Below are 22,180 nucleotides of genomic sequence, written 5' to 3'. Positions count from 1 at the left end.
CGGGGCCACCAATGTAAAAGAGAGAACCCGGGGCCACCAATGTAAAAGAGAGAACCCGGGGCCACCAATGTAAAAGAGAGAACCCGGGGCCACCAATGTAAAAGAGAGAACCCGGGGCCACCAATGTAAAAGAGAGAACCCGGGGCCACCAATGTAAAAGAGAGAACCCGGGGCCACCAATGTAAAAGAGAGAACCCGGGGCCACCAATGTATCACTGAGAACCCGGGGCCACCAATGTATCACTGAGAACCCGGGGCCACCAATGTATCACTGAGAACCCGGGGCCACCAATGTATCACCGAGAACCCGGGGCCACCAATGTATCACCGAGAACCCGGGGCCACCAATGTATCACCGAGAACCCGGGGCCACCAATGTATCACCGAGAACCCGGGGCCACCAATGTATCACCGAGAACCCGGGGCCACCAATGTATCACTGAGAACCCGGGGCCACCAATGTATCACTGAGAACCCGGGGCCACCAATGTATCACTGAGAACCCGGGGCCACCAATGTATCAATGAGAACCCGGGATTGCTGGGGCTCTTTAACCACTTAAGGGCCGAGCCTGTTATTCAGACTTTACAAGTTAAAAACAATTATTTTTTTGCTAGAAAATTACTTAGAACCCCCAAACCTTATACATTTTTTTTCTAACACCCTAGAGAATAAAATGGCGGTCATTGCAATACTTTTTGTCACACCGTATTTGCGCAGTGGTCTTACAAGCGCACTTTTTTTTGGAAAAAATTCACTTTTTTTAATTAAAAAATAAAACCGTAAGGTAAGCCCAATTTATTTTTTTATATTGTGAAAGATAATGTTACGCCGAGTAAATGGATACCCAACATGTCACGCTTCAAAATTGCGCCCGCTCGTGGAATGGAGTCAAACTTTTACCCTTAGGCGACGTTTAAAAAAAAAAAATATTCTACAGGTTGCATGTTTTGAGTTACAGAGGAGGTCTAGGGCTAGAATTATTGCTCTCGCTCCAACGATCGCGGCGATACCTCACGTGTGTGGTTTGAACACTGTTTTCATATGTGGGCGCTGCTCACGTATGCGTTTGCTTCTGCGCGCGAGCTCGGCGGGGGAAAAAAAAAAAAAAAGTTCTTATTTTACTTTTACACTTTTTTTTAATTGGGTCACTTGTATTCCTGTAAACATCCCTTGTAATAGAAAAAGAAAAGCATGACAGCAATGAGATCTGGGGTCAAAAAGACGCTCTGCCCCGCCCTGACGGCTCCGGTAAGCGGCGGAGGGCGCGGCCTCTCTCCTACCGGTGATCTTGCAGCGAATCCGCCGCAGAGACCACCATTATCGTAAACCGGACCACCGCCTGAAGAAAAGCAACGTACGTCGCTGCCTACTTATGGGTTTAGGGGCGCGCACATGCGCCCCCTTTTCCGCCCGGCTCTCGCTGCGATTGTGAACAGCGCCAACCTGTCAGCAAGTACCATCCAATGATTCATAGCCAAGCCCTGCAGAGCTTTCCCGGACTTAGTTGGGGGGTAGGCGGTACACTTTGGTGGAAGTGGGTCAGCCACGCCTCTTGACCATTGACCTCTGGGAACCCGCCTTCTGAACTTTGACCTCTGAGTATCAAGGAGACACTTTCATTTCTCCTTGATGACCTCCTCCAGGGAAGAGCCAATGTTTTGTTTCCCTACCTGTGGGGGAGGAGCCCTTCTTTAACCCCTTCCATACCGGGGGGGGGGGGGGCACTTACACACCTTCATGCCCAGGCCAATTTTAAACTTTCAGCGCTGTCGCACTTTGAATGACAATTGCGCGGTCGTGCTACACTGTACCCAAACTAATTTTTTATCATTTAGTTCCCACAAATAGAGCTTTATTTTGGTGGTGTTTGATCACCTCTGCGGTTTTTATTTTTTGCGCAAAAAATATAAAATTAGTTTTCTTGGTTTGTTATTTTTTTTTTGTAAATAAGTAAATGTTCTACTTCAATGACGGGCACTGACATGGCGGCTGCACTGACGGGCACCGATAAGGCGGCACAGATGAGGTGGCACTGATGACAGACACTGATAGGCGGAACTGGTATGTGGCACTAATAGGCACTCATAGGCGGCACTGATGGGCACCAATAGGCGGCACTGATTGGTACTTACGGTGGCACTGATAGGTGGCATGGATGGGCACTTATGGGTGGCATTGCTGGGCATCATTGATTTGCGTTCTTTCACAATGGTGCCAATCAGTGAACATTTGTGGGCACTGATTGGCACATATTTGACATCAATTTGCATATGTGGATGGCCATGTGGGATGCACCTGGCCATCTACATGCTTGGGGCTTCCCTGGTGGTCCACTGTGGGCATCCGTGGGGGGGGGGGGGGGGGCTGCGCTGATAAACAATCAGCGCAAACCCCCCCCCCCTGTCAGGAGAGCCGCCGATCGGCTCTCCTCTACTCATGTCTGTCAGATGTGAGTGAGGAAGAGCCTATCAACGGCTCTTTCTGTTTACATCGTGATCAGCCGTGATTGGACACAGCTGATCACGCGGTAAAGAGTCTGCACCGGAGGCTCTGTACCGAGATCGGAGATGTAGGGTGTCAGACGGACACCCCGCATCACCGATGGGCGCGCGCCGGCATTTTATCCTGCTGGACGGCAATAGACGTCAATGGTCCATTGCCTGGGCGGGAAGTGGTTAAAGCTGTGGCATGGAGGAGCTGTTGGTGGATTAGAGAAGAGGGGACCTCTCGGGTCACAGTGACCAGCCTCCCAGGAGAAGGAACCATCTTCAGTAACCTCAAGGTCTAATTTTAGTGCCATCATAATGAAGAGGGGGGGGGGGGTTGACATAATACGAGAGGAAGGGGAACTTACCTCCTCCGAGACTCTCTTATCCATCGCACCAAGCATGGAGTGTAACGCCCCTGCAGGAAATAAACACAACAGTTATTACAGATGCAGAATATGATGTCCAACAAAATGAGGCACACCTCAGAATTTTTTATTAATAATATTTACTCTGAAAACTAAATACAGTAGAACCTTGGATTGCGAGTAACGCGGTTATCGAGCATTTCGCACTATATTTTAAAAAAAAAATTTGGCTCGATTTGCGAGTGTTGGCAGGATTCAAGCCAAAGACGGTGTGCAATACCGCGTTTGGCCTGAGATGGGGGGGGGCGCCGGAGCTGAGCTCAGCAGAGCCGAATGGCGCAGATCATAAAAACTCAGTTCCTGAGCCTTTCCAAGTTCAGCTGAGGTGTCCTTGGCCCTTTCAGGGTGTTTCCGAGGCTCTCCGGCGCCCCCCCCCACCTCTGGCCACATGCGGTATTGCATGCCATTGAAGTCAATGCGGAACAAAATTATTTTAGTTTCCATCGACTTCAATGGGAAAACTTGCTTTGATATGCGAGTGCTTTGGATTACAAGCATTCTCCTGGAACGGATTATGCTCGTAATCTGAGGTTCCACTCTATATACACACCAAAGGCCGGTCCTGTGTACGCCATTCCAATACAGTAGAAGAGATACTGGAGCTCAAATTGCTGGTAACGTGAATGCCAGTTCTGATAGAAAGGTGTCAGAACACACAGAGCATCACAGTTTGTGTATGAGGCCCATGGCGGTCAGGAGGGCCCATGCTGACCCGTCTCCCCAGACAAAGGCGCCTACAATGGGCACGTGAGAGTGTTAGAACTGCAGAATGAAGCAATGGAAGAAGGTGGCCTGGTCTGATGAACCATGTGGATGGTCGGGTGCGTCACTCACCTGGGGGAAGAGATGGCACCAGGATGCATTATGGGAAGAAGACAAGCCGGCGGAGGCAGTGTGATGCTTTCGGTAATGTTCTGCTGGGAAACCTTGGCTCCTCCCATTCATGTGGATGTTACTTTGACACGTACCGCCTACCTAAAAACCATTGTTGGTGACCAAGTCCCCCCCTTCATGGAAACGTATTCCCCGATGGCAGTGGCCTCTTTCAGCAGAATATTGCACCTTGCCACACAAAAATGGTTCCAGAATGGTTTGAGGAACATTTTAAAGAGTTTAAGGTGTTGACTTGGCTTCCAGATTTTCCAGATCTCAGGCCCATTGAGCGCCTGTGAGATGTGTTGAAACACAAGTCCTATCCATGAAGGCCCCAACCTCCCAACTTACAGGACTTATAGGATCTGCTACTGACAGCTCGGTCCCAGATACCACAGGAGACCTTCAGAGGTCTTGTGGAGTCCATGCCTTGAGAGGTTATGGTGGGTGGTCATAATGTTATGACTGACTGTGTAGATATAAAAAAAAAAAAGATAACAGGGTAAAGGGTTGGGTACCAGGGTAAAGGGTTGGGTACCAGGGTAAAGGGTTGGGTACCAGGCAGCCCCATGTGGGTACAAGATAATGTGCCGTTGTCCTCCAAGAGAACATTCAGCGCTTTAACTTACATATTGACCATGGCATGCAAGCTGTATGCTAAACACCCTTTTCTGTTCCGGTATGACTGTCCCCTGTGTACAAGGCCAGCTCCATAAAGACATGGTGTGATCAGATTTGTGTGGAGGAACTCCAGTGTCCTCTACAAAGCCTGGACCTCAACCCTACTGATCACCTTTGGGAGGAATTGGAACACCACATGTGAGCCAGGTCTGTTTTTGGTGCCCAATGTGAGGTACGGCGTGAGCCAGGCTTTTTTAGGTGGCCAATACGAGGCATAATATGAGCCAGGTATTTTTCTTGGTGCCCAACAGGAGCCATGTTTTTTATGGTGCTCAATGTGAGACAACATGGGCCAGGCATTTTTGGTGCCCAATGTGAAGCACAACATGAGGCAGGTCTTTTTATGGTGCCCAATGTGATGCACAACATGTGAAACAGGGCTTTTTTGATGCCCAATGTGAGGTACGCCATGTGAGCCAGGTTTTTCTTGGTGCCCAATACGAGGCATAACATGAGCCAGGTCTTTTTTAGGTGGCCAATTTAAGGCACAAGCAAGCCAGGCCTTTTTTGGTGCCCAATGTGAGGCACAACATGTGAGCCAAGTCCTCTCATCGAAAATCAGTACCTGACCCTCACATGATGACATGGTATGAGGAGGATGGTGAGGACTTCATATTAATGGACATAAGGGTGATGGTCAGGTGTCCATAGAATGTTCCTCTACGCAGTGCCTGGATGATTACTACTTGGTGCCCAATGTGAGGCACAATGTGAGCCATGTCTATTTTAGTGCCCAATGTGAAGCACAACATGAGCCATGTCTTTTTTTGGTGCCCAATGTGAGGCACAACATGGGTCAGGCTTTTTTGGTGCCCAATGTGAAGCACAACATGAGGCAGGTCTTTTTTTGGTGCCCAATGTGAGCCAGGTCTATTTTGGTGCCCAATGTGAGCCAGGTCTATTTTGGTGCCCAATGTGAGGCACAACATGGGCCAGGTCTTTCTTGGTGCCCAATGTGAGGCCCAACATGGATCAGGTCTTTCTTGGTGCCCAATGTGAGGCCCAACATGGGCCAGGTCTTTCTTGGTGCCCAATGTGAGGCACAACATGGGCCAGGTCTTTCTTGGTGCCCAATGTGAGGCACAACATGTGAGCCAAGTCTTCTCATCCAACATCAGTACCTGACCTCACATGATGATATGAGGAGGATGGCGAGGACTTCATTTTAATTGACATAAGGGTAATGGTCAGATGTCCATTGAATGTCCCTCTAAGAATGTGAGGAACAACATCAGCTAAGTATTTTTTGGTGCCCAATACGAGGCACAACATGAGAAAGGTCTGTTTTTGATGCCCAATACGAGGCACAACATGTGAGCCATGTCTTCTCATCCAACATCAGTATCTGACCTCACATGACATGGTATGAGGAGGATGGTGAGGACTTCATATTAACGGACATAAGGGTGATGGTCGGGTGTCCATAGAACGTTCCTCTATGCAGTGTCTGGACGGTGGCCACACCACTGATGGTTATTAGAAGAAGACCTGACTGACACTCACCCAGGTTGTAGAGGACGCAGGCCTGCTCATACTTGATGTCAGCGTGAGTCACCGACTTCCCAGAGAAGATTTCTGTCCTGAGGGGGAGAAGAGGACAGTCAGAGGGGGGTGGGGGGTACTGAAAACATTGACAGACAGCGGATAAATTTACACCTTTACCGTGTTACTGACTTTATATTTTTTGATTTGGACTGCAGGCAGGTGAACCCCACCGAGTACATGTGTGTGTTTATTACCCACTTCACCTCCGGAGGGGGTTTTACCCCCTTCATGCCCAGGTCATTTGTTTTTTTGCTATTCAACACTGCGCTACTTTAAATGGCTATTGCTGTACACAAATGATGATATCATCATTATTTTTTCACATAAATAGATCTTTAATTTGGTGGTATTTTATTTTTATTATATAATAAAAAATAAATACATATATAATAATATGCAAAAAAAAAAAAAAAAGGAAAGGGGGGGAAGAAGAAAAATAAAATATACTACTGCCCAAAAAAGTTTCCATAGGGTTCAGTGTAAGTTCCCCTTTAACCGCTTGCCGACCGTGTCCTGCACATTTACGTCGGCAAAATGGCACAGCTTTGAATTTCACGCTGTGCGGGCACGCGCGTGCTCCTGCCGCAAGCTCGTCCGGTGATCGGGTCACAGAGCTGCAGAACGAAGGAAAGCCTTTGTAAACAAGGCATATCTCCCTGTTCTGCCTTTTGTCGGGACACTGATCATCTGCTCTCTGTCATCGGGAGTGGCGATCAGTGTCGTGTCATAGTAAGCCCCACACAGTTAGAATCACTCCCTAGGATACACTTAACTCCTTCCTCGCCCCCTACTGGTTAACCCCTTCCCTGCCAGTGTCATTTACACAGCAATCAGTGCATTTTTTTATAGCACCGATCGCTGTATAATGGTCCCAAAATAGTGTCAAAAGTGTCCGATGTGTTTTACTGTCAAAAAAAAAAAAAAAAAAAAAAAAAAGTGTCCGATGTGTCGCAGACGATAAAAAAAAAAAAATCACTGTCATTACTAGTAAAAAATAATACATTTTTTATTATATATATAATTTTTTTTTTATATAAAAGCAGAGGCCCTAGAGAATAAATTGGTGGGTTTTGCTATTTTATGTCACACGGTATTTGTGTAGCAGTTTTTGGCAAATTTGGGGGAAAAATATATATTTTTTTCTTTTTACGGAAATCGCGAACAGCGATCATCCCACACATGTGAGGTATCGCCGCCAGCGTCAGATGATGGGCACCGGACCTCCTCTGTACATCTAAAGTGATAACATGTAAAGGATTTAAAGCGTTGCCTATGGAGAGTAAAATTTACGTTCTCGCTGTCGCACAAGCGCGTGTCATTTTTAAGTGTGACATGTTTGGTATCTATTTACTCCGTGTGACATCATCTTTAAAATTTTCCCCAAAAAATTGGGTTCCGTATTTTTTTTTGTTTTGTTTTTTCACAAAAAAAATAAATAAAAATAAAAATAAAAAGGGGGGAGGGGCATCTTAAAAACGCTGCGCAAATAGTGCAACAGAAAATTAGCAAAACTCGCAATTTTATTCTCTAGGATCTCCGTTTTAAAAACAATATAATGTTGGGGGGGGGGGGGGGGGCCTCGTACATTCCCCTGAAGTCACATCTCACCATGTAATCGGGACGGACGCCTCCTGCTCCAGCCCCATGGGGATGCGGCTCTGGAGATAATGGAGCTGGCCGAAGTACTTGCGCAGGACGCTGCATCCTTCGAAGTCTCTGGGAACGTTCACCGCACTCTGCAGAGGGGAGAGGAGAGGATTGGTGAGGGTTACATGGAAAACAAGACCATTCCCGGAAAAGGATAAATCACACCAATCACACACTATGAAGACCATTTATTTGAGGCCCCGTACACACGACCAAACATGTATGCTGAAACTGGTCCGCGGGCCAGTTTCAGCATACATGTTTGGTCGTGTGTAGGCGCGAGCGGGCCGAATTCCAGCAAACATTTGCCCGCCGGGCCTTTTCCCAGCGGGCAAATATTTCTGGACTTGTTTTAAAACCGTCCGCTGGAATCCTGCCCGCTCGGACATGTACGGTCGTCAGTACAGACCTACCGTACATGTCCAGGCGCCCGCCGTCCCTCGCATGCGTGGAAGCCTTTAAATGGCAGGCCCGCCCACGTCTCCGCCGCGGCGACGACGCGGACACGCCCCGCGTATTGTTTACGCGCGGACTTCTGTACGATGGTGTGTACAACCATCGTACAGAAGCCCTCTGGCAGGCATGTACGGTGAAAACGGTCCGACGGACCGCTTTCATCGTACATGTTTGTCTGTGAGTACCCGGCCTTAGTTTTACTAAAGAGCGCCTTCTCCCTTGGCGGTCGGGGGTCAAAAGCGCCCCTTCCCCTTGGCAGACAGGGGGCCGCCCCAACAACGCCCCTCCCCCTTGGCGGACAGGGGGCCGCCCCAACAACGCCCCTTGGCGGACAGGGGGCCGCCCCAACAACGCCCCTTGGCGGACAGGGGGCCGCCCCAACAACGCCCCTTGGCGGACAGGGGGCCGCCCCAACAACGCCCCTTCCCCTTGGCGGACAGGGGGCCGCCCCAACAACGCCCCTTGGCGGACAGGGGGCCGCCCCAACAACGCCCCTTGGCGGACAGGGGGCCGCCCCAACAACGCCCCTTCCCCTTGACGGACAGGGGGCCGCCCCAACAACGCCCCTTGGCGGACAGGGGGCCGCCCCTTCCCCTTGGCGGACAGGGGGCCCCCCCCAACAACGCCCCTTCCCCTTGGCGGACGGGGGTCCTCCCCAACAACACCCCTTCCCCTTGGCGGACAGGGGGCCGCCCCAACAACGCCCCTTCCCCTTGGCGGACAGGGGGCCGCCCCAACAACGCCCCTTCCCCTTGGCGGACAGGGGCCCCCCCCCAACAACGCCCCTTCCCCTTGGCGGACAGGGGGCCGCCCCAACAACGCCCCTTCCCCTTGGCGGACAGGTGGCCCCCCAACAAGGCCCCTTGGCGGACAGGGGGCCGCCCCAACAACGCCCCTTCCCCTTGGCGGACAGGGGGCCGCCCCAACAACGCCCCTTGGCGGACAGGGGGCCGCCCCAACAACGCCCCTTCCCCTTGGCGGACAGGGGGCCCCCCCAACAACGCCCCTTCCCCTTGGCGGACGGGGGTCCTCCCCAACAACGCCCCTTCCCCTTGGCGGACAGGGGGCCGCCCCAACAATGCCCATTCCCCTTGGCGGACAGGGGCCCCCCAACAACGCCCCTTCCCCTTGGCGGACAGGTGGCCCCCCAACAAGGCCCATTGGCGGACAGGGGGCCCCCAACAACGCCCCTTCCCCTTGGCGGACAGGGGGCCGCCCCAACAAGGCCCCTTGGCGGACAGGGGGCCGCCCCAACATGGCCCCTTGGCGGACAGGGGGCCGCCCCAACAAGGCCCCTTGGCGGACAGGGGGCCGCCCCAACAACGCCCCTTCTCCTTGGCGGACAGGGGGCCGCCCCAACAACGCCCCTTCTCCTTGGCGGACAGGGGGCCGCCCCAACAACGCCCCTTCTCCTTGGCGGACAGGGGGCCGCCCCAACAACGCCCCTTCTCCTTGGCGGACAGGGGGCCGCCCCAACAACGCCCCTTCTCCTTGGCGGACAGGGGGCCGCCCCAACAACGCCCCTTCCCCTTGGCGGACAGGGGGCCCCCCCCAACAACGCCCCTTCCCCTTGGCGGACAGGCCCCCCCCAACAACACCCCTTCCCCTTGGCGGACAGGCCCCCCCCCCCCCCCACAACCCCCCCTCCCCTTGGCGGACAGGCCCCCCCCCCACAATGCCCCTTCCCCTTGGTGGACAGGGGGCCCCAAGAACGCCCCCTTCCCCTTGGCAGACGGGGGCCCCCCCCCCAAGAACGCCCCCTTCCCCTTGGCAGACGGGGGGGGGGGGGGGATTGGCAAACACAGGTATTGGACTTGGAATCATTCAGACCCCATCACATGAGAGGTCAGTAAGCCACAGCTAGCACCTAGCCACCTCTGGAGGAACCCAACACAGATCTGGTGCTGGAAACGAGGAGTGATGGCGATTCTCTGCCCCTCATTGTACATTATTACATTTATATACAGACAGATAAAGGAACTAAACCTCCTCCTGTTAGCCGTGGCAACTGTATAAAGTAGGAGATCAAACTCCATGCAGCCCGCAGTAGAGACGATGAGGTCATAGGCCGCCCTGAGCGCCCCCCCTTATCTCATCTGTGGTTATGTTTCCTGGTTGTAAATCGCCCTCGTGATCCGCAAATCAGTGACAGAATCTGTATGTGGAAGTCGTCACATGGATGTTCAGGGATATTTTATATATATTATACACAGACACACACACACACACACTGTATGCACAACGGGTAAAATAAATATTGAACCCGGCAACATTTTTCTATTGGTAAAGGTGATATTGCCATGAAATTTCCCCCCACATGTCGGTAACAATCCATCCAATGACACCAAAACAAATCCGTTCAGAAATTAAGTTCTGTGTATTAACCACTTCAGGCCCCGGGCCAATTCTCACACTTCTCTCCTACATGTAAAATGAAAATGTACTTAAAGTGAAGCCAGGGTTCGACAAATCCCGGTCGCCAGGGCGACTAAAAATAGTGTCCTGGCAACTTGGCTTGGAAGGTGGGCAAAAAAGTGACCTTGCACCATCTGGTGGTGAGCCGTTGGTATTACAAGTTATTACCACCAGATGTGTGAGCGGGCGCCATCTGGTGGTGGCCGTTGGTATTACAAGTTAAGCATTACACGTAACAGCAATTCTAATGTCATTTTTCACTATTTTCACTGCCATCTTTTTCCCTCTAATTAGAACCCCCAAACATTATATATATTTTTTATCCTAACACCCTAGAGAATAAAATGGCGATCTTTGCCATACTTTCTGTCACGCCGTATTTGCGCAGCCGTCTTACAAGCGCACTTTTTTGGGAAAAAATTACACTTTTTTTAATTAAAAAAATAAGACAACAGTAAACTTATCCCAATTTTTTTTAATATTATGAAAGATAATGTTACGCCGAGTAAATTGATACCCAACATGTCACGCTTCAAAATTGTGTCCACTCGTGGAATGGCGACAAACTTTTACCCTTTAAAATCTCCATAGGCGGCGTTTAAAAAAAATCTACAGGTTGCATGTTTTGACTTACAGAGGAGGTCTAGGGCTAGAATTATTGCTCTCGCTCTACCAATCGCGGCGATACCTCACATGTGTGGTTTGAACACTGTTTACATATGCGGGCGCTGCTCACGTATGTGTTCGCTTCTGCGCGCAAGCTCGTCGGGACGGGGCGCGTTTTCTGGCTCCTAACTTTTTTAGCTGGCTCCTAGATTCCAAGCAAATTTGTCAACCCCTGGGTTAAAAAGTGAAGCAATACATTTTTTCACTTCTAGGCTGTAGTGTAGGCACCAGGGGCTGCAGTGTAGGCGCCAGGGGCTGCAGCGTGGGCGCCAGGGGCTGCAGCGTGGGCGCCAGGGGCTGCAGCGTGGGCGCCAGGGGCTGCAGCGTGGGCGCCAGGGGCTGCAGCGTGGGCGCCAGGGGCTGCAGCGTGGGCGCCAGGGGCTGCAGCGTGGGCGCCAGGGGCTGCAGCGTGGGCGCCAGGGGCTGCAGCGTGGGCGCCAGGGGAACACTCCCATGTAAATAAGCTCATCTGATGCAAGAAGGGCCGCTCCAATCCATCCCCAGGACATTGTGCTGTGCACAGAGGACAGTGCTGTGGAGAGGCTGGATGGCATTCTGTGGCTGACAGGGAAGCCGGTGACTTGTCATTATGGTTCCTCTATCCAGATGGTTCCTGTAAGGACTGCGCAGGCGCAATCCTTGCTGACGGAAATCTCAGAACCTCGGCCGGCATCCAGGCTCATTCCTTAACATCCCCGTGGATTGGAAAATGTTAAAAAAAGAGCCAGGAGGCCGAGCGGAGCGAGGACGTGGGGCAGACTGGCCACTTTCCTCAAATTCCACATCGCCCTGGATGCCGGCCGAGGGTCGGAGATTTCCGTCGGCAAGGATTGCGCCTGCTTAGTCCTTACAGGAACCATCTGGATAGCCGGAACCATATTGGCAGATCACCGAACAAACCACCGAGCGGATGTGATGTCACCGGAGGTGGGGAGGCGGCCAGGATACAGGAAGAGCACACTGGAACAGGGTAGGCTACGTTCCCAGAGCTTCAGTTCAGCTTAAGTAACCACTTAAGACCCGGACCAAAATGCAGGTAAAGGACCCGGACAGTTTTTTGCGATTCGGCTCTGCGTCGCTTTAACAGACAATTGCGCGGTCGTGCGACGTGGCTCCCAAACAAAATTGGCGTCCTTTTCCCCCCACAAATAGAGCTTTCTTTTGGTGGTATTTGATCACCTCTGCGGTTTTTATTTTTTGCGCTATAAACAAAAATAGAGCGACAAATTTGAAAAAAATGAATATTTTTTACTTTTTGCTATAATAAGTACGACTGTACGACCGCTCACCACACACCCGCCATGGCCAGTATGACCGCCCACTACGCAACACTCCATTGCTGAAGATCGGTTAAAATCTGCATTTAGACAAGACCGAAATACGGGGAGAATATCGTCTGGTCAGAGGAGACCAACATGTAACTCTTTGGAGTCCATCAAACACCCCATGTATGGAGGTCACATCACCCCAAAAACACCCCCCATACCAACAGCGAGGTTTGGAGGCGGGGACATCATGGTGTGGGCGGGGCTGTTTTTCAGCATACGGTCCCGGCAAACTTCCTATCATTGAAGGAAGGATGAACGGTGATAAAAATCTGCCGCCGTCTACCAGGATGCTGGAGATGAAACGAGGGAGGAGATCTCAGGAGGACAATCATCCCAAAGCCAAGCTGAAAGGAAATAAAGAACGGCCCGGCCAATCACATGACTGGAATCCAATAGAAAATCTCTGGAAAGAACCAAAGATCAGAGATCATAGAAGAGGAACCTTCAAGATGTGAAGAGTGTTTGTGTGGAAGAAATGGGCCGAAATCCCACCCGAGGAACAAATGCGACGCGTTTCGCCATTCAGGAGGCGTCTTCAAGACGTCATTACCAACAAAGGACTTTCTACTAAAGTATTGAATACATTTCAGTTGGGGGGTTCAATACTTTTTCCTCCTTTAATTTTATTACACAGAACTTCCTTTCTGAACGGATTTGTCATGGTGTCTTTGTATTGGATGGATTGGATGGGGGCGTTACCGACATGTGGGGGAACATTTCAAGATCAATATCACCTATGCACACAAGTATCACAGGCTCCTCCCATGCACACAAGTATCACAGGCTCCTCCCATGCACACAAGTGTCACAGGCTCCTCCCATGCCCACAAGCATCACAGGCTCCTCCCATGCACACAAGCGTCACAGGGTCCTCCCATGCCCACAAGCGTCACAGGCTCCTCCCATGCCCACAAGCGTCACAGGCTCCTCCCATGCCCACAAGCGTCACAGGCTCCTCCCATGCCCACAAGCGTCACAGGCTCCTCCCATGCCCACAAGCGTCACAGGCTCCTCCCATGCCCACAAGCGTCACAGGCTCCTCCCATGCCCACAAGCGTCACAGGCTCCTCCCATGACACTCAGAATTAAGCTCAGGTCCATCCTGTTTCCACTGATCATCCTTGAGATGTTTCTACAACTTGATTGGAGCCCACCTGTGTGGTAGATTCAGGTGATTGGACAGGATTTGGAAAGGCACGCCCCTGTCTATAGAAGGTCCCACAGGTAACAGTGCATGTCAGAGCACAAATCAAGCCAGAGAACCGGTAGCACCCTTCCAGGGAGCCACCATCACCACCACCACCCCCTCCCCTACAAGGGGGCCACCAGTGAACCACCACCACCAACCCCCTACAGGGGGCCACCAAGAAACCCCCAACCCCCTACAGGGGGCTCACCAGGGAACCACCACCACCTTCCCCTACAGGGGGCCACCAAGGAACCACCAACCCCCTACAGGGGGCCACCAAGGAACCACCAACCCCCTACAGGGGGCCACCAAGGAAACACCACCTTCCCCTACAGGGGGCCACCAAGGAACCACCACTACCCCCTATAGGGGGCCCCCAGGGAACCACCCCCTCCCCTACAAGGGGGCCACCAGTGAACCACCACCACCAACAGGGGGCCACCAAGAAACCCCCAACCCCCTACAGGGGGCTCACCAGGGAACCACCACCACCTTCCCCTACAGGGGGCCACCAAGGAACCACCAACCCCCTACAGGGGGCCACCAAGGAACCACCAACCCCCTACAGGGGGCCACCAAGGAAACACCACCTTCCCCTACAGGGGGCCACCAAGGAACCACCACTACCCCCTATAGGGGGCCCCCAGGGAACCACCACCACCCCCTATAGGGGGCCCCCAGGGAACCACCACCACCCCCCCTACAGGGGGTCCACCAAAGACTATAAGCACCCTAATGGAGAACAACTGTAGACCACCACCCCTACAGTGGGCCACCAAAGGCTGTTGCCACCATACAGGGAACACACAAGGGACCTTTAGGGGCCACACCACCACCCTACAGGAGTCACCAAAGAAAGGCCCAGATTCTCAAAGGAGATACGACAGCGTATCTCCAGATACACCGTCGTATCTCTGAGTCTGAGGCGTTGTATCTATGCGCCTGATTCTTAGAATCAGTTACACATAGATTTGTATTAGATCCGACCGGCGTAAGTCTCTTACGCCGTCGTATCTTAACTGCATATTTACGCTGGCCGCTAGGGGCGTGTACGCTGATTTACGCCTAGAAATATGTAAATCAGCTAGATACGCGAATTCACAAACGTACGCCCGGCCGATGCAGTACAGATACGCCGTTTATGTAAGGGGTTTTCCAGCGTAAAGTTACCCCTGCAATATGAGGCGTACATGCGGCGTACCAATGTTAAGTATTGACGTCGTTCCCGCGTCGAATTTTGAAAATGTTACATTGTTTGCGTAAGTTGTTCGCGAATAGTCCTGGGCGTCATTTACGTTCACGTCTAAAGCATTGGCTTCTTGCGGGTTAATTTGGAGCATGCGCACTGGGATCATTTGAACGGACGGCGCATGCGCCGTTCGTAAAAAGCGTCATTTACGCGGGGTCACAATAAATTAACATAAAACACGCCCACATCTTACACATTTGAATTAGGCGGGGCTTACGCCGGCCTATTTACGCTATGCCGCCGCAACTTTCGTTTGAGAATACGGCACTTGCCTGTCAAAGTTGCGGAGGCGTAACGTAAATAGGATATATTACGCCCGCACAAAGATACGCCGATCTACATGAATCCGGGCCACAGTCACTACCCAACAGGGGCCAACCACAGACTGCCACCAACCTACAAGAGGTCACCAGATACCCCCACCCCCCAATAGTGGGCTTCTAAAGAAAGTCACCACTCTGCAGGCCACAAACAGAGCCCACCCGCCCTAAAATGGACCACCAGAGATTGTCTCCGAATTCCCCCTTTGGGGTGGCAGCAATCGGCACTTTACATCTGGCCACCTGAGAGCTCAGACAGTACAGGTGGCCCCAGAGAGTGTTCCTACCCTTCAGGGAGCCAACAGAGACCACCCCCCACTATGCGGGAGGCTACCAGAGACTGCCACCACCCTATAGAGGGCCATCAACAATACAGGATACCCCTAGGAACTGCCCCGGATCAGCAGTCAGGGATATGGAGGAACTCTACCTGTCTGAGATGATCCAGCTTCTTCAGCTCCTCGGTGTAGGCGTCGGGGTTCTCCCCGTAGTTCTTCAGGACAAACTGCAAATAGAAAAGGAGGAGAAGATCAGCCAGAGAGACAAACCCACAGACCGAGACCCCGCCCCCAACCCAACCCCCATATCTCCCAACCCCCCCCCCCCCCCATACTGCAAATAGAAAGGAGGAGAAGATCAGCCAGAGAGACAAACCCACAGACCGAGACCCCGCCCCCAACCCAACCCCCCCCCCCCCCAAATCTCCCATCCCCCCCCCAAACTGCAAATAGAAAGGAGGAGATGATCAGCCAGAGAGACAAACCCACAGACCGAGGCCCCGCCCCCAACCCAACCCCCATATCTCCTAACCCCCCCCCCCCAAATCTCCCACCCCCCTCCCAAACTGCAAATAGAAAGGAGGAGAAGATCAGCCAGAGAGACAAACCCACAGACCGAGACCCCGCCCCCAACCCCCGCATATCTCCCAAACCAACCCCCCCCCTCATATCTCCCAAACCCCCCCATATCTCCCAACCCCCATCCCCCCCCCCCCCCAAACTGCAAATAGAAAGGAGGAGAAGATCAGCCAGAGAGACAAACCCACAGACCGAGACCCCGCCCCCAACCCCCCAACCCCCCCCCAAATCTCCCATCCCCCTCCCAAACTGCAAATAGAAAGGAGGAGATGATCAGCCAGAGAGACAAACCCACAGACCGAGACCCCGCCCCCAACCCCCGCATATCTCCCAAACCAACCCCCCCCCTCATATCTCCCAAACCCCCCCATATCTCCCAACCCCCATCCCCCCCCCCCCAAACTGCAAATAGAAAGGAGGAGATGATCAGCCAGAGAGACAAACCCACAGACCGAGGCCCCCCAACCCAACCGCCCCCCCATATCTCCCAACCCCCCTCCCCCATATCTCCCAACCCCCCTCCCCCATATCTCCCAACCTCGACCCGTCATCAGCTGTCATAGGGATTCCCCACTGACAGCTAAAAGTAAAAAAAAAAAAGGGGGGGGGGGGGTTCCAATTAAAATCCACACCAGGAGACCCGAAAGATATGGGGGGGGGGACCCCGCACCATTTTTTTTTGTGTTACTTTCAGCTGTCAGTAGGGGAAGCCCGCTGACAGCGGATGAGCCATCGGTTGTTAAAGTGAAGCTCCACCCAAAAAGGGGAGGGGCGGTTACCTGGTTTTGAACAATACCCACTTCCCGCTCAGTTCGCTGCAGTGATCTCAGCCAGTGGTTCTCCTCCCTCCCCCTCCCCCAGGAGCCGTCCAATCACAGCGAGATTCGCACATGTGTAGGAGGAAAACGGCTGTGAGGCTTCACTTATGGTTTCCCTTAGACACCCCGATGTGATCTGATTGTATGGAGCCCAGAGACACCCCACTGATACCCCACAGAGACACCTCACAGAGACACCCCACAGATACCCCGACACACCACAGAGACACCCCACTGATAGACTGACACCCGATGTGATCTGATTGTGTGTATGGAGCCCAGAGACACCCCACTGATAGACTGACACCCCACAGTGACACCCCACGGATAGACTGACACCCCAACACCCCACAGAGACACCCCCACACACCACTGTGACACCCCACTGATAGACTGACACACCACTGTGACACCCCACTGATATACTGACACCCCAACACCCCACAGAGACACCCCCACACACCACTGTGACACCCCACTGATATACTGACACCCCAACACCCCACAGAGACACCCCCACACACCACTGTGACACCCCACTGATAGACTGACACACCACTGTGACACCCCACTGATATACTGACACCCCAACACCCCACTGATAGACTGACACACCACTGTGACACCCCACTGATATACTGACACCCCAACACCCCACAGAGACACCCCCACACACCACTGTGACACCCCACTGATATACTGACACCCCAACACCCCACAGAGACACCCCCACACACCACTGTGACACCCCACTGATATACTGACACCCCACAGTGACACCCCAACACGACACCCCAACACACCACAGAGACACCCCACTGATATACTGACACCCCACTGATAGTCTGACACCCCAACACTCCACAGAGACACGCCACTGATATACCGACACCCACAGTGACACCCGATGTGATCTGATTGTGTGTATGGAGCCCAGAGACACCCCACTGATAGACTGACACCCCAACACCCCACTGATACCCCGACACACCACAGAGACACCCCACTGTGACACCCCACTGATAGACTGACACCCCACTGTGACACCCGATGTGATCTGATTCTGTGTATGGAGCCCAGTGACACCCCAACACCCCACAGAGACACCTCACTGATATACCGACACCCCGCTGTGACACCCTGACATAACACCGCATTGATACACCCACACTCCACTGACATTCTGACACCCCACTGAGACATACCGGCACCCCACACTATGATACTCTGACACCCCACAGATACACCCTGTCACCCCCACTGTGACACACTAACATCCCCACACACAGACACCCCACTGATTATAATAACACCCCACAGTGACATACTGACACTGTCACCCCACTGTGACATACTGACACTGTCACCCCACTGTGACATACTGACACCCCACTGATATAATAATGACACCCCACTATGACATACAGACACGCCACTATGACATACAGACACGCCACTATGACACAGACACCCCACTGATATAATAATGACACCCCACTGTCATACACAGACACCCCACTGTCATAATGACACATCATACAGACACCCGACACTCCCATATAATGACACTCTGACACTGTCACCCCACTGTGACACACAGACACCCCACTGATATAATGACACCCCACACACAGACACCCCACTGATATAATGACACCCCACAGATATAATGACACCCCACAGATATAATAATGACACCCCACAGATATAATGACACCCCACAGATATAATGACACCCCACATACAGACACCCCACATACAGACACCCCACTGATATAATGACACCCCACAGATATAATAATGACACCCCACAGATATAATGACACCCCACATACAGACACCCCACTGACATAATAATGACACCCCCGCACACAACTCTACAAGGAGCGCCCGGCCCCGCCCACACAGGGGTGACCCCCGGAGAGGCCCCTCCCCCTCACCTGTCGGACCGGGCTGTGGAAGGGGAAGTCTCCGGCCTCTTTCAGGTCCAGCCAGATCATCGGCATCCGCGGCACGGCCTCCATCCTGCCCGCTGCGTCAGCTGACCTCCCGGAAGAAGCGAGGAATCCTGGGAGTTCCCTGCCCAACCCTGTCACCGCCCCCCTCCCCCAAACATGCGTAGCCCCTCCTTTTTCCCCGCCCATCACACCCATAGTACAGGAGAAAGCTTTCGGCGCCCCGCCCTATTGTGACACAGGACACGCCTCCACACCGCCCAGCCAAGGGCAGAGAGCGGGTGACGCGTGCTCTGAGGAGGCGGAGCTTGGATTTAATCAGGGCGTATCCCCAACCACACCCCCCCCCCTGCAACCTGTCATCTGACACCTGAGACACTGCACGTCCCGGCATCCTCCGCGGGTGGGCGGGGCCTGTGCGGTCAGCTGATCACATGACTGAGCTAACACATCTCCATGGCAACCCTCAGTCAGTGTGAGGGGGAGGTGTTGCCATAGTGATGCCCCATAGACCCCACATCTTCTAACAGGAAATGAGGGGGGCACTCAAACTAGTGAGTTGTCACCAGAACAGGAAGTGAGGGGGAATCCTCCAATGGGAACACCCAGTTCTGGTGACAACCTCACCTTTACTTCCTGCTAAGTCTACAGGACAGGAAGTCATGGAAACCCTTAAATGGTGTGTTGTCACCAAAACAGGAAGTGAAGCGAATTCTTCTATTGGGGACACCTGTCAACAGACAGGAAGTGTCTCCCCCCCCCAACGGGGCTCAAGAGGAATAAAAAACACCAAAACCGTCCCGTACTCCACCCAAAAATGATTATTCCAAGTTTTCCTCCAACAACTAGGAACGTGCGCAGGTGAGCGCCGCTAACCGTCACATGGGGGTCAGTGAGCTTCTCCTGGTCAGGTGACTCCTCCAGCCTGCAGGTGGCGCTTCTACTGTCATTGTCACTTACCATTACAGTATTAATCTGATCACTCATTCAGATGTGAAGGACGGGGGTCACATAGGACAGCCAGAAACCTACATGGGGGTCACCAAAGACCACCATCACCTACAAGGGCCACCAGAGACCTCCACCCTACAGGGGACACCAGAGACCACCACCCTACAGGGGACACCAGAGACCACCACCTACAGGTGACACCAGAGACCACCCCCTACAGGGGACACCAGAGACCTCCACCCTACAGGGGCCACCAGAGACCACCCCCTACAGGAGACACCAGAGACCTCCACCCTACAGGGGCCACCAGAGACCACCCCCTACAGGGGACACCAGAGACCTCCACCCTACAGGGGCCACCAGAGACCACAATCCTACAGGAGACACCAGAGACCACCCCCTACAGGGGCCACCAGAGACCTCCACCCTACAGGGGACACCAGAGACCTCCACCCTACAGGGGACACCAGCGACCACCCCCTACAGGGGCCACCAGAGACCTCCACCCTACAGGGGACACCAGAGACCACCACCCTACAGGGGACAGCCTGAGACCACCACCCTACAGGGGACAACCAGAGACCACCACTCTACAGGGGACAACCAGAGACCACCACTCTACAGGGGACAACCAGAGACCACCACCCTACAGGGGACAGCCAGAGACCACCACTCTACAGGGGACAGCCAGAGACCACCACTCTACAGGGGACTACAAAGAGACCGCCACCACCCTATAGAGGACAACTAGAGACCACCATCCTACAGAAGATAACCAGAGACCACCACCCTACAGGAGACAACCAGAAACTACAACCCTACAGAGGGACAATCAGAGACCACCACCCCCTACAGGAGACAACCAGAGACCACCACCCTACAGGAGACAACCAGAGACCACCACCCCCTACAGGAGACAACCAGAGACCACCACCCTACAGGAGACAACCAGAGACCACCACCCCCTACAGGAGACAACCAGAGACCACCACCCCCTACAGGAGACAACCAGAGACCACCACCCCCTACAGGAGACAACCAGAGACCACCACCCTACAGGGGACAACCAGAGACCACCACCCTACAGGGGACAACCAGAGACCACCACCCTACAGGGGACAACCAGAGACCACGACCCCTACAGGGGACAACCAGAGACCACGACCCCTACAGGGGACAACCAGAGAACCACCACCCTACAGGGGACACCAGAGAACCACCACCCTACAGGGGACAGCCAGAGACCACCACCCTACAAGGGACAACCAGAGACCACCACTCTACAGGGGACAGCCAGAGACCACCACCCTACAGGGGACACCAGAGACCACCCCCTACAGGGGACACCAGAGACCACCACCCCCTACAGGTGACAACCAGAGACTGCCACCCCCTACAGGGGACACCAGAGACCACCCCCTACAGGGGACACCAGAGACCACCACCCCCTACAGGTAACAACCAGAGACTGCCACCCCCTACAGGAGATAACCAGACACCACCACCCTACAGGGGACAACCAGAGACCCCCACCCCCTACAGGGGACAACCAGAGACCACCACCCCCTACAGGGGACAGCCAGAGACCACCACCCCCCTACAGGGGACACCAGAGACCACCACCTGTTACAGGGGACAACCAGAGACCACCACCACCCTACAGGAGACAACCAGAGACCACCACCCCCCTACAGGGGACAACCAGAGACCACCACCCCCTACAGGGGACACCAGAGAACCACCACCCTACAAGGGACAGCCAGAGACCGCCACCCTACAGGGGACAGCCAGAGACCACCACCCTACAGGGGACAACCAGAGACCGCCACCCTACAGGGGACAACCAGAGACCACCACCCCCTACAGGGGACAACCAGAGACCACCACCCCCTACAGGGGACACCAGAGAACCACCACCCTACAGGGGACAGCCAGAGACCGCCATCCTACAGGGGACAGCCAGAGACCACCACCCTACAGGGCACAACCAGAGACCGCCACCCTACAGGGGACAGCCAGAGACCACCACCCTACAGGGGACAGCCAGAGACCGCCACCCTACAGGGGACAGCCAGAGACCACCACCCTACAGGGGACAACCAGAGACCGCCACCCTACAGGGGACACCAGAGACCGCCACCACTCTACAGGGGGACACCAGAGACCACCACCCTACAGGGGACAACCAGAGACCACCACCCCCTACAGGTGGCAACCAGAGACCACCACCACTGTACAGGAGACAGCCAGAGACTACCATCCTACAGGGGACAACTAGAGGCCACCACCTTACAGGGGGCAACCAGAAACCAC

General features: G+C 53.5%; 2 protein-coding genes across 2 annotated transcripts in view; one reads left to right on the top strand and one right to left on the bottom strand.

Annotated features, from left to right (window-relative positions):
- Positions 1 to 19,034, bottom strand: part of PTPN23 (protein tyrosine phosphatase non-receptor type 23) — a 70,318-nt gene extending 51,284 nt beyond the window's left edge. Inside the window, exons 1-5 of the mRNA XM_040355293.1 lie at positions 18,902 to 19,034; positions 15,717 to 15,791; positions 7,625 to 7,752; positions 5,975 to 6,051; positions 2,858 to 2,907 (exon numbers count right to left, since the gene is read on the bottom strand). Of these exons, the coding sequence (XP_040211227.1) occupies positions 2,858 to 2,907; positions 5,975 to 6,051; positions 7,625 to 7,752; positions 15,717 to 15,791; positions 18,902 to 18,985 (414 nt within the window). The 5' untranslated portion in view covers positions 18,986 to 19,034. The remainder of the gene's footprint in view (positions 1 to 2,857; positions 2,908 to 5,974; positions 6,052 to 7,624; positions 7,753 to 15,716; positions 15,792 to 18,901) is intronic.
- Positions 19,035 to 19,948: 914 nt separating this feature from the next.
- LOC120941383 (proline-rich protein 2-like) lies at positions 19,949 to 22,145 on the top strand. Its single transcript, XM_040354724.1, has 2 exons — positions 19,949 to 20,061; positions 20,723 to 22,145. Exons 1-2 carry the CDS (start codon positions 19,949 to 19,951, stop codon positions 22,143 to 22,145), a joined length of 1,536 nt encoding a protein of 511 aa, XP_040210658.1.
- Positions 22,146 to 22,180: the final 35 nt, after the last annotated feature.

This window comes from Rana temporaria, chromosome 5 (assembly GCF_905171775.1).
Source record: "Rana temporaria chromosome 5, aRanTem1.1, whole genome shotgun sequence".
In the NCBI taxonomy this organism is placed as follows: Eukaryota; Metazoa; Chordata; class Amphibia; order Anura; family Ranidae; genus Rana; species Rana temporaria.
The sequence above is the reverse complement of the archived record's forward strand: the minus strand, read 5'-3'. Positions and strand labels throughout refer to the sequence as shown.

Excerpts from the sequence above, each read along its gene's own strand:
- LOC120941383 (XM_040354724.1), top strand. The coding sequence starts at position 19,949 with ATGGGGGTCACCAAAGACCACCATCACCTACAAGGGCCACCAGAGACC. Across the intron at positions 20,062-20,722 it reads CCAGAGACCACCACCTACAG|GAGACAACCAGAGACCACCA; the intron begins GTGACACCAGAG and ends CACCCCCTACAG.